General features: G+C 38.6%; 1 protein-coding gene and 1 long non-coding RNA gene across 6 annotated transcripts; one reads left to right on the plus strand and one right to left on the minus strand.

Annotated features, from left to right (window-relative positions):
* Window positions 1-565: 565 nt before the first annotated feature.
* Window positions 566-5,368, minus strand: LOC109495893. Of its 2 annotated transcripts, none has more exons than XR_002151611.2 (3): window positions 5,298-5,368; window positions 2,981-3,091; window positions 566-1,405 (listed from the first exon to the last, which is right to left on the minus strand). It is a non-coding gene; the product is annotated as an uncharacterized LOC109495893 (long non-coding RNA). The 2 variants fall into 2 exon arrangements; XR_006592541.1 differs by having other exon boundaries at window positions 2,900-3,091.
* On the plus strand, window positions 4,920-12,396 carry LOC109495894 (tigger transposable element-derived protein 1-like). Of its 4 annotated transcripts, none has more exons than XR_002151613.3 (3): window positions 4,920-5,638; window positions 5,823-6,024; window positions 11,871-12,396. XR_002151613.3 is itself a non-coding variant. In XM_019822619.3 (2 exons), exons 1-2 carry the CDS (start codon window positions 5,596-5,598, stop codon window positions 12,113-12,115), a joined length of 288 nt encoding a protein of 95 aa, XP_019678178.2. In that variant the 5' UTR covers window positions 4,938-5,595; the 3' UTR covers window positions 12,116-12,396. The 4 variants fall into 4 exon arrangements, 1 of the variants encoding a protein (XP_019678178.2); XR_002151612.3 differs by having other exon boundaries at window positions 4,921-5,638; window positions 5,823-6,029; XR_006592540.1 differs by having other exon boundaries at window positions 4,921-5,638; window positions 5,823-5,922.
* The last annotated feature ends 746 nt before the right edge of the window (window positions 12,397-13,142 follow it).

Genomic DNA, 13,142 nt, shown 5'->3' on the forward strand with positions numbered 1-13,142 from the left:
GGCCAAGTTTCTTAATTATGTATTCATAGCTACGTTACACAATTTCTTAATGTGTTATTCAATTTCCTAATTGTGTTACTCAGATTTTTTTATATCAGTGAACACTGGTTTTCCTGTCCACTCAGATTTTCTCAATTATTTTGAAACATTTTAACATCTCCTACAATGATTATGGACTTTTCTTCTCTCCATTTAATTCTCTCACTTTTTGTCTTATCTATTTTGAAACTAAATTAGACAGATTTAGAATTATTATATCTATTTTTCTGAAGTTATGTTACAGAGATTAAGAATCATACAGCTTTTTAGTGAATTGGAATCTTTATTGTTCAGAAAGGTCCTTATTTATCTCCAGAAAAATTCTCTTACCTTAAAGTACATTTTGTTTCATATCAGTATAATGACAGAGGCTATTTTTTGGTGCTTTTGCTGTATTTTAAGTATTTCATTCTCAAACTTTATCTGTTAATTTAAAGTTTGACTCGTATATGTATTACAGAGTTAGATTTTATATTTTCATTCCATAGCATAGTTTGAATTTCCTGGGAAGATCCTGAGACAAGGATTTGGATGCACAGCATTTATTTCAGAGATGATTCCTTGAGTCTTTTCCAAGGGAAGGGGTGAATTAGATAGAGAAGAATAGGAAGCAATAGCGGGTGACTGAGCCCAGCGTAAGAGGGTTCTGCGGCATGTGACAAAGACTGTGTACCTCAAACACACTCTCCACAGTCCGAGAAGTAAAGGGGTCAGGCTGTTCATCCATCAGCTCTGAAGATGCACTCTAGAGGACTGCTCCTGGGAGGCGCTTAGGTAGAATGCTGTAGCCAAAAAGGAATGCTTCCAAGTAAAGACACACAGGGTAAAGGACTGGAGACGGGGTCTCCACTCATGGAAACGGTGAAGGCTGGCTGACGTGGGTGGATCAGGGCCAGTATCAGATTCATCAAGTTTGCCAAATTTGTCTTTAATTGAATTATGCATTTACATGTCGTATGTGAATGTTTAGTGTGTATTTTAGATTTTGTGTATAGTTATCCTCAGTACATACGATGTAAAGAATTTATATGAGTTAAAATTTGGAATAAAGAAATGGGTATAATATTAAAGATGGAAACACAGTAACGGGTCGCCAGAGAGACTGTGTAATATCTCAACTTGGAGCATAAAGCGCTACTCTCAGACCGTCTTGTCAGCATCCTAACTTACTGTGCATGTGTGTGATCTTGGGCAGGTTCTATAATCTCCTTAATTGCATCCTTGTAAATTGCAGCAGACAGTCCATTTGCTACATCTTCCTGGTTATTTTCACAGGCCGCCTTGCCTGACACACGGTGAGCTTTTCACAACCTACATCAGACATTTCGGGAAAGGTTGATGTTGAGACATCACTCAGTAAAGGACACTGTCAAAAGGGATAGAAAAGAAGATTAAGATTCAAAATCCAGAAATCTGAACTTGCAACATCACTCAAAGACATTCCAAATGAAGCAAGTGAGACAACAATGCTTTATCCCTTCCCATCATACTCCTGGAGGAAGGTGCAGTCTCATAAAACTGCAGATGGAAAACGATATATCCTGTCAGGTTTGGTTAGGGAGTGGGCACTTAAATACCTTTTCAAAATATTTATTTTAGAGCATTTCCTATTGATTTATTCCTTGGAAAAATGCTATGCATGGTAAAAAGAATTTTTGATGTAAACATAACTTTTTCTTATTTAGTACCATATGTTTTCCTTGGCTCTTAACTTTCTAGGTCTGTTGTCTGAGTCTTCTGGATTTTACCATTAACATTCTTTCACTCAGTAATTGAATAATTATATTTATATATATACACATTATTTATATTAATTATCATAGCATTAGTTGTAGCAATCATATGAATTAGCATGAAAATATACTCAAAATTGTGCTATATGTGGGGATAGCATGAAGCAGGTAGTTTACTACTGAGTCTTTGGACACCTAGAATATAGGTCAGGTCTAAGGAGCCCAGGGCTAAAGAAGAGAGAGCCATGATATCATGGAGAATGATAATCAATTTGTTAGCTCCTGTGTGCTATGGAGCGGTGTAATATTTCACAGCGTAGGCTTTAGCTCAGGTAGGACCAGGGTTTATAACCTATTCCTGGGGCTTACCAGTGAGCTCTGGAGAGTTTTCCTACCCTCCTGAATCTTAGTGTCTTTATGTGTAATAGAGGAGATGTTAATACAGGTAAGTTATGAGTGATCTACCAGCGAGGAACGACTTAGTTCAGTATCTGACTCTCTTAGCTGCTCAATAACTAATAGCTGTTGTTACGATTTTACTCCCCGCGGCCCTCACTCCTAGGATTACTTATTGTGTACACATGTGTGTGCATGACTTAAATTATGCCACCTATGTGTACAGGAGAAAAACTAACTGTGCTGACTGTGCTTACTGCTGAGTCCAGAGTGCCACTTTCGGGCCTCCAGGCCAATTTTGGCCTTTTTTTGGATTCAATCATGAATGGGTTTTGCTACTGTCGAGGAGACCGCGGACATTTGTGTGCGTGACACTCTTCGGATTTGACACTGCACAAACCCATTTGTGGGACAGAGCAGCCTAGAGCTAGAACGGTATATTGCTGCTTGGCGGTTAGGTTTCTCTCAAGGAGCAAAGACATATACACAGTGTCTCTTCCAGTACATAGGAAAGCAGCCAGGAATTCCCATGCTTATTCAGCTATACCAGAAATTTATGCTATGGAATGTAAATATCCCCTAGGCAGAAAATATCTTATACAGCCTACATTGAAAACAATCTCTTGTCCATCTTGTAAAAGAAAAAAGAACACTCAGAAAAAAAAAAAAAGAATTAGCAGGTGTGAACCATCAGATGAAGGACTGAAGGATACTATGAAAAGCATATTTACATAAAGATATGTGAATAGGATTCAATAGCAAACAAAAATTCCCTTCTCTTTGATTGCAGGATGAGGTAAAATGATCTTTACAAGTAAGCATTGGTCCTCCAGTCATGAACAGTTGTGCATGTTGAATCTTGAAGTGGCAAATTCAACCTGTAGTTGTAAATTCCCTGGGGCTGGCGTCAGTGTCTCCTCATCCTATAATAATAATTAGGGTTCTGATTAATATGAATAACTGTTAATATGATGAATGATATTCAATAAATAGTTGTCAAGTTAAATGAATTGTTCACAATCGTTATTCAACAAATACTTGTGTGGCCTAGTTTAAAAACAATAACCTTTGCTCAAAAAACTACCTGTACTTCCTTCGTTGGTTTGTTCATTACATAGCAGGTAAGATTCAGGTCTGTGAGGTAAGATTCTAAGTACTTTGAATATGTTAACTAATTTAATACCCACAATTCTAGGAAATAGTACTTTTAGTGTTTATTTATTGGGGGGGGGGACGGGGAGGGGCAGAGAGAGACGGAGACACAGAATCCGAAGCAGGTTCAAGGTTCCAGCTGTCACCACGGAGCCCCAAGTGGGGCTTGAACCCAGGAGATGTGACTCCATGACCTAAGCTGAAGTCAGACGCTTAACTGACTGAGCCTCCCAGGTGCCCCTGTACTTTTACTAATCTGTTTGATAGCGCAAGAAATCTAGGCACAGAGGGTGTAAATTCTCCGTCCAAAGTCTCAGCAGCATGAAGAGCGGGGCTCCCGCCCAGGCAGAGCAGCGCCCCGGTGCGTGTTCTCAGCACTGTGCTCTGCTGCCTCCTACTGATGTCATTTGGGAACTGGCTCCCTGTAGATACCGAACCCTGAAATGTCATCTACGCTCCTTAAAAAGCACAGTTTAGTGTCAAGTCCTTTCCTACACCCTGGTTCTCACAAGCCGGTCACACAATCCCTTCTTAGCAGGTACCTGAGGATGAGAGGGGTTTAACACTTTCCTGCCTGTATTTGGGCCACGCCAAATATATCTGTACACGGTGTACCGCCAGAAAAAAAAATCATCTCTCTTCTAGAGCTTTGAGGGTGCGGTTGGGGGCGTGTAGAAGACGCTCTGACATAGTCGTTTAGGAGTTCAAGCTTCAAGACAGGGTAGGGGAAAAACGCAGTCATTCGCATGGATACTAGGGTGCATAGAAAGATTTTCTAACTAAACGAACAGTGGATACCACCATTTTATATTATGGTCTTCATAGGCATCCTTAAATGAGGCCAAATTATTAACATTCTTAGTGTTTGCCATTACTAAAGTAGCTGAAAACTGGTTACTTTGTCTTCATAGCGCCTTGCCTGGATCATCTAAGGAAGTCATCAATATCTTTTTCTTTGCTTACCTGGTAGGAAAACCTCATTTTTGTAGCAATTGATGCCATAATTTATAACTGATATCTCTTTGAAAATACGTATTTTTAAAACAGAATATATTCTAGTCTCTTTTTTAAAACGTTTATTTATTTATCGTTCAGAGAATTCAGAAAGAGAGAGTGTGTGTGCACACAAGCAGGGCAGGGGCAGATAGGGAGGGAGAGAAAGAATCCCAAACAGGCACTGTGCTGTCTGTGCAGAACCCGACACAGGGCTCGAACCTGTGAACCATGAGACCATGACCTGAGCCGGAAACCAAGAGTTACTCACTAAATCCACTGAGCCCCCCAGGCGCCCCTATTCTAATCTTTTTTTAAGTTATTTTTAAATTCTTTATTTCAATGTACTCCTTAAGCACATGTACATAACATTTTTAATTAGGAAAAAGGCACAAATGCCAAGTGTGGACTTTTGCTTTAAAAAATGGTATTTTAATGTGTCTTTTTTTTTCTTTCTTGCTTAATCCTTTAGTGCAATTTTTTCCTTGTGATAATAATGTGTTTAACTGTCTTAGGATTCCATAACATCTAAGAAATGCCATGCATTTATAGCAATTTTAATAACAAGGGTACCTCAAATTTAGATATTATCTTCTATGGGTACACTGCATAGACTCAATAAGACAACCTTTAAAGATTATTTTTATAATCCTATTTTCAAAAAAGAAAATGAAACTCAAAGCAACTTGTCTGAGCTTTTGTAGCTTGAAAGTTAGAAGCCAAAGGTTGATCTCAGCCTTTCCTTTAATGGGCATTTCCACCTCACCCTTTATCATTTTGCAGTGCGTTAACATTCTTTGTCTACTTTCTTTCTTACAAAGTCCCTTAGGAGATAAGAGGTACATTGGCTAATGAAGAAATTAAAGTTCAACAAGGTTCAGCAATTTCCACACGTGAAAAATGTTAGAGAGGAATTTAAAAACCAGGTATCTTGCCTAGTTCAGAGATGGAACCAGCATGCCACTGACATGATTATTTGATCACCTGTTATGCCTTTGACTAAGCAGAATGATCAATGTGGTACCAGCACACAGTCAACTCCTGAAAAGTCTGAATTAGAATGTGCCATGAATCCTCTCTTTACATCATAATTAGCATCTTCAGAACCAATGACTTGTTCCTAGAACACCATTTTGACCTAAAATGCCATGAACTGTAGAGCAAGGTCACTAAAATGGTGACACAGGTTGTTCCTTACCTCACTCCCTCTCACAAGAGGAATAACTGTCACCTATTTATGAGCAAGACATCACTGAGAGAATCCTAGCATCAGTGGGTGAGGATGATGGAGCCCCTGCACCTCAGAGCCCAAATAGACTGGAAGGGTAAGAAACGGCTACATGCTGACTGCCTTGCGTCTCCCCCAAGATAGTCCACAACCACACAGAGCGTTCTTCCCTGAGCCTCTGTGTCCTCCAGGCAAAAAGATTGCCCATAAGGGACAATTAGCCCCCTCCTCCAACAATGGGGTCAATTTGTAAGAGCACCTATTCTGATCTCACCCCACAGGAATGGCAGGAAAACCAGTAGGGCTCAACCACTGAGTATCTTCCTGTGATGAAGGTAAAAGACTTGCAACAACCGACAACCAACAAACACATGGATCTTGGTGAGCTGAGTTCCCATCTGCAGAGCTTAAGGAGTCATCCCAGCCAGAGGCTTGGCTTATCTACAGAACCAAGTTGAGGACGCATTCTGACCAGGGAACTCGGTGAGGTACAGATCTTCCTAATCCTCAGACAAGGAGGTTTGCCAGCTCCAGAGCCCCATTTCCCATGCTCAAGCAAGGAATGGAGTCATGGCCCTACCTGCTAGGGAGAGTGTCTTCCAGCCCCATCTGATCAGGAGGAATGAAGACAACCTCTGGAAGCGGAGTGACCCAGCAGCCCTAGAGCCCAGAGGCTGATGGGCAAAGGTGATCACTCATAGAGCAAAACCTTGGCATGGAGGCGTCCTGTGCTCTGCACAGGTATAGAGATTAATTCATAGGCAAGGCTAAGGGTGGTCATCAGGCCTTTCCAAGAGGAGAGCCTGTTTGGGAAATTGAAAGTAACCTGGAGTGGCCCCTGTCCTTCCTTTTCAAGCAAGGGAGTCTAGACATAGCCCCACCCATTGTGGAGATGTTTTCCAGTTCCATATGACCAGAAAGGCTAGTAGAACTCCTAGAAGCAGTACAGCCCAACAATGCACAATTCTAGAGAAAGGCAGACAGAACCAATAATTTGCAAAACAAATCCAGTGGCCCCATTTGGCTATGAAACTTGGGGTGCATGTTGGCTTAAAACAACAAAGAGGTTTACTGATGTTAGAGCTGTTTCCCTTGCTGCTGCCAAGAAGGAAACCTGATTCATAGCCTCATTCATTGCTGAGTATAGCCCTCAGCCCAAGGCCAAGGAACATAACCAGAGCACACAGCCAATTCAACAGCCCTACAGACAGTGGCACTTGAACAGTGATCACAGCCCTTGGCTTCCCCATTACAGAACAAGTCTTGTGGCCTCACCTGACCAGGGAATTCAGTGAATACTCTGGCCTGATTCAGGTACCCAAACAAAGAGCTATGCAGGTCATGGATCCTGTCTTGCTGCCCTGCTAAGGCAGGGAAGCTAATTCATACCCCTGTCTGTTACTAATATGTTACACAGTCTCAACCACATAGTAAGCCTGGCCAGAGAAACCAGGCAGCCACAGAGCCCATCCCACAGCCTTACTTGGTTAGAGAACCAAGACAGCATTTCTATACAACTGTTCTCAGCAGAGGCACATCCTCCCCCCCAGCCCATGCCCATTCTCAGAGCTCAAACGTTCGTCTTGCCCCAAAATAGACCATACTAGCAAGTCTTACCTGCCCAAGGACATTACCATCAGACACACCCAGAAACCCAAACTGAGTTGAGTGTTTGGGTGAAGAATGGTCTCTGCCAGAACAAATCTATAAAGTCTGGAAGAGGAGCACAATTACTCAAATATGCAGATATCAACATAAGAAATCAAGGGTCATGAATCATCAGGGAAATATGGCACAATTGAAGAAAACTAATAAAGCTTCAATAACCGACCCTAAGAAATTGAGATCTATGAACTGTCAGACAAAGAATTCAGGGATAAGCCCCTTAACAAAGTTTAGTGAGCTACAAGAAAGCACATTTTCCCCAAGCAAAATTAGGTAAATGATTCATGAACAAAACAAGAAGTTTGACAAGGAAATAGCAACTAGCCAAACAAAAAACAAAAATCCATAAATCTAGAATTAAAAAAATACATTACTGAAATGAATAGCTGAATATAGTTCCAAAAGTAGATTTGACCGTTTGGAAGAAAGAATCAGTGACCCGGATCAGAGGGCATTGGAAATTACCACATCAGAGGAGTAAAGAGAAACAAAGAAAGAAAAGAGTGAAGAATGCCTATAGGAATTATGAGACATAGTAAAAAAAAAAATGCATTATGTGAATTTCAAAAAGAGTAGGAAAAAAGAAAGTGACCAAAGTACATTTAAAGCCATAACAGCTGAAAATATCTTAAGCCTGGATAGAGAAATGTGTATCCAGGTCCACGAGACCTAAAAGGCCCTAAATAGGTTGAAATGAATAGAGCAACACCAAGACACAATACACTTAAATTGCCAAAAGTCACAGACAAAGAATTGTAAGGAGCAGCAAGAGAAAAAAAGAGAAGTTACATAAAAGGGAACCTACGTAAGAACACTGGCAGTTTTCTCAACAGAAAATGTTCGGGTTAGAATGGAATGAAATGACATATTCAAAATATTGAAAGAAAATAGCTGTCAATCAAAAAATTTATACACAGTGAAACTGCCCTTTCAGAAATGAAGGAGGGAGATCTCAAACTAAAGTTGAGGGAGTTTATTGGTACCAGACCATCCTTACAAGAAATGCTAAAGAAGTTCTTTAAATGGAAGTGAAAGAATGCTAATTAACATTATAAAACCCTAGAAAGGAATATAAATCTCACTGGGTAATGATAAGTATATGGTCATAGTTAGATCTTCAATATAATGGTGCATAATTCACTTAAAAATCTAGTTGAAAGATTTTTTAAAAAGAATGTAACAACAATAACCCTAGCTGCAATAATCTATTAGTTATAGAATGTATAAAAAAAGCAAACATGTAATACCAATAACTAAAATGTGAGGAAGAGAAGAAGTAAAAGTCTAAAGGTTATGCATTCATTGAAGTTACATTGTTATTAGTATGAAATAAGATTGTATAAGTTCAAGATATTTTATGTAGGTCTTATGGTAACATCACAACGGAAAATCCTGTAGCAATTACACAAACAGACATAATAAAGAACTTGAAGTCTACTGATATCAAAGACATCAAAACACTAAAAATGACAGCAGGTTAAAAAGCGAAGAACATGGGGCGCCTGGGTGGCGCAGTCGGTTAAGCGTCCGACTTCAGCCAGGTCACGATCTCGAGGTCCGCGAGTTCGAGCCCCGCGTCAGGCTCTGGGCTGATGGCTGGAGCCTGGAGCCTGTTTCTGATTCTGTGTCTCCCTCTCTCTCTCTGCCCCTCCCCCGTTCATGCTCTGTCTCTCTCTGTCCCAAAAATAAAATTAAAAAACGTTGAAAAAAAAATTAAAAAAAAAAAAAGCGAAGAACAATGAATCTACAAAACAACCAGGAAACAACAAAATGACAATAGTAAGTCCTTACCTATCAATAATTACTTTATCCATAAATGGATTAAATTAGCTAATTAAAAGACATAAAATGGTTAAGTGGATAAAAAGAATCCAATAATATTCTGTCCATAAGAGACTCACTTTAGCCTTAAAGATACACGTAGACAGAGAGTAAAGAAATGGAAAAAGACATTTCAAGAAAATGGTAACCAAAAGGGGAAAAAATGCAGGGATAACTATACTTATACCAGACAAAATATACTTTCAACTAAAAATGGTAAAAAAGAGACAAAGAACGCTACTCTATAAATGGTAAAGTTCCCAATGTGTCAAAAAGACAATAATTATAAATATTTGTGAGCCAAAATCAGGCACCTAAACATATAAAGCAAAAATTAGCAGAGATATAAGCAGAAATAAACAGTAATACAGTTAACAGCTGGAGACTTAATATTCCACTCTTAACAATGGATCACCCAGGCAGAGAATCAATAAGGAAACAAGATTTGAACACTATAGACCAAATGGACTCTAACAAACATATACAAAGAATTCCATCCAAAAGCAGAGTACACATATGACTCAAGGGTGCATGCAACATTTTCTAGGATAGACCATATTTTGGCCACAAAACAAGTCTTAGCAAATTTAAGATTGAAATCATACTAAGTATCTTCTCTAACCACAGTGGCATGAAACTAGAAATCAGTTTGAGGAAAACTGGAAAAAAAATACTAGCAAACCAAATTCAGCAGCACATTAAAAGGATCATTCACTGTGAAATAGGGTTTATCCCTGGGGTAAATACAACAATTACAACCATATGTGGAACTAATTAATAGAGAACCAGAATGATTGAAACAACAATGACAGGAATGAAGGGAGAAATAGAAAATTAAACAATCATATTTGGAGACTTCAGTATCTCACTTTTAATAATGAACAGAATGACAAGGAAAATGATCAGCAAGGAAATAGACTATTGAATAACACTATAAACCAAGTAAACGTAAAAGACGTATAAAGGACACAGTACCCAACGATCCCGGAATACACAGTGTTCTCAAGGGCACATGGAACACTTTCCAGGATATACCACCTTCTGGGCTGTAAAATAAACCCCAATAAGTTGAAAACAATAGAAATAAAACCAGATATGTTATCTGACTGCAATGGAATGAAATTAAAAATCAAAAACAGAAGTTGGAAACTTATGAATATATAAGCAATTAAAAGTGTACTTCAGGGGCACCTGGGTGGTTCAGTCAGTTAAGCATCTGACTTCAGCTCAGGTGATGATCTCACGGTTTGTGAGTTCGAGCCTCACATCAGGCTCTTTGCTGACAGCGCAGAGCCCAGAGCCTGCTTTGGATTCTGTCTCCCTTTCTCTCTGCCTTTCTCCCACTTGTACTCTCTCTCTCAAAAATAAATAACCAGTACAAAAAAAAATTAAAGTGCACTTCATATATAAAAATGAATAGGTCAAATAAGAAATCAAAGGAAAATGAGAAAATACTTTTGAGATGAATGAAAATGAAGACACAACATATCAAAACATACAAAAACTTCTGGGATGCTGCTAAAGCAGTGCTTAGAGGGAAATTTATACCTTAGTGCTTACATAACGAAAGAATAAATATCTTACATCAATAGCCTAACCTTTTACCTTATGATCCTGGAGAAAGAAAACAAAAGTCACCTAAAGAAAAGAAATAAAATTTATTAGAGTGGACATTGAATAGAGAATAGAAAAATAAACAAAAGCTGACTCTGACAAGAGCAGAAAAACTCACAAAACTTTAGCTTGATTGGCCTTATATTACGGCTATCTTTAAAGAAATGAAGAGCATTATGAAAAAATGTTATGAATAATTGTATGGCTCCAGAAGTATAAATGATCTGAATTGATTATTGTCTAAAAACAACTAAGGAGATTGAGTTAGTAACCATTAAAGGAAAGCTCATATCCAGACAGCTTCCCCATCACTTAAGGAAGAAGTAACACCAAATTGTAAACTCTCCTGTGAATAGAAGCAGAGAGAACACTTTCAATCTCATTCTATGAGGCCAGCACTACCCTAATATCAAAAACTAGGCAAAGACTTCAAAGGATGCCATAGAGAAGTATCTTTTATGAATATGGATTCCAAAACCCACAATAGGGGCGCCTGGGTGGCGCAGTCGGTTAAGCGTCCGACTTCAGCCAGGTCACGATCTCGCGGTCCGGGAGTTCGAGACCCGCGTCAGGCTCTGGGCTGATGGCTCAGAGCCTGGAGCCTGTTTCTGATTCTGTGTCTCCCTCTCTCTCTGCCCCTCCCCCATTCATGCTCTGTCTCTCTCTGTCCCAAAAATAAATAAACGTTGAAAAAAAATTAAAAAAAAACCACAATAAAATACTATTAAACTGAATCTAGAAACATAAAAAGAATTATACATAATGGCCAAGTGGGATTTATCTCAGAAATACAAAATTGGTGTAGAAAAGGCATTCGACAAAACCGTGTGCCCTTTTTGACAAAAACACTCAACAAACTGGAATACAGGCACACCTCGTTTATTGGACTCTGTCCAATACTTTGCAAATACTGTGGTTTTTAACAAATTGAAGGTTTATTGGATTCTGCCCAATACTTTGCAAATACTGTGGTTTTTAACAAATTGAAGATTTGTGGCACTACTGCATCAAGAAAATCTATTGACACCATTTCCCAAAAGCATTCACTCACTTTGTGTCTCTGTGTCACATTTTGGTAATTCCCACAACATTTCAAACGTTTTCATTATTACACTTGTGATGGTGAGCAGTTATCTTTGATGTTATGGTGACTGGGTTAGGGTGCCACAAACCAGTCCATATAATACAGCAAACTTAACTGGTAAATATTTAATGTGTTCTGAATGCAGAGATGGAGGAAACAGCCAGAGGACTAGAAGTGGAGCCTGAAGATGTGTCTGAATGGCTGCAATCTCATGATCAAACTTTTACGGATGAGGAGTTGTTTCTTAGGGATGCGCGAAGCAAGTGGTTCCTTGAGTTGGAATCTACTCCCAGTGAAGATGCTGTGAAGACTGATGAAATGACAACAAAGGATTTACAGTATTACATGAACTTAGTTGATAAAGCAGCTGCAGGGTTTGAGAGGATTTGACCCCAATTTTGAAAGGAGATGTACTGTGGGTAAAATGTGATGGAACAGTATTCCCTGCTACAGAGATATCATTTGTGAAAGGAAGAGCCAATTGATGAGGCAAATTTTGTTGGCTTATTTTAAGAAATCACAGCCACACCAGCCTTCAACAACCACCACCTTTATCAGTCAGCGGCTATCAACAGTGAGGCGACATCCTTCCCGAGAAAAAAAGATTATGACTTGCTAAAGTTGAGGTGATAGTTAGCATTTTGTTTTAGCAATAAAGTACTTTTAAAATAGGGAATGTACATTGTTTTTTAAGACACAATACTATTGCATACCTAATAGATTATGGCATAGTATAAACCTAACTTTTACGAGTACTGGGAAACCAAAAAAAATGATTTGACTCACTTTATTGCAATATCTACTTTACTGCAGTGCTCTGGAGCTGAACCCACAATATCTCCAAGGTATGCCTGTAGAAGGAAACACCTTCAACCTGATGAAGGGTATCTATGAAAATCCTAAGCTAGCTTCATGTATTTAATTGTGAAAGATAGGATGATTTCCCTCTGAGTTCAGGAATAAGACAAAAATGTCCACTCTAATCACTTCTATTCAACATTTTACTGTAGTTTATTTCCAGAGTATTAGGTAAGAGAAAGAAAGAAAAAAAACTTATTTTCAAAAGGAAGAAGTAAATCTATCTCTGTTTGCAGATGATGTGACCTGTCATATAAAGTCCATGCAAAAATAATTAAAAGCATAAACAAGCCTTCAAGTTTGCAGGATATAAGATCAATATGAATAATCAAATGTTTTTCTACATATATGCAATATAAACAGTCTTAAAGCTTAATCACTGTATAATTCCATGTACAGTAGCATTAAAAAGAAAAAATACTTAGAAATAAATTTAAGAGAATGCAAATGCATACACAGAGAACTATAAAACATTGCTGAATCATACTAGAGATCAAATTAAATGGAAAAAAGTCTCACGGAACAGAAAACTTATCATAAGATGGCAATATTTCCCAAA

Source organism: Felis catus, chromosome F2, assembly GCF_018350175.1.
Source record: "Felis catus isolate Fca126 chromosome F2, F.catus_Fca126_mat1.0, whole genome shotgun sequence".
NCBI classification, from domain to species: Eukaryota; Metazoa; Chordata; class Mammalia; order Carnivora; family Felidae; genus Felis; species Felis catus.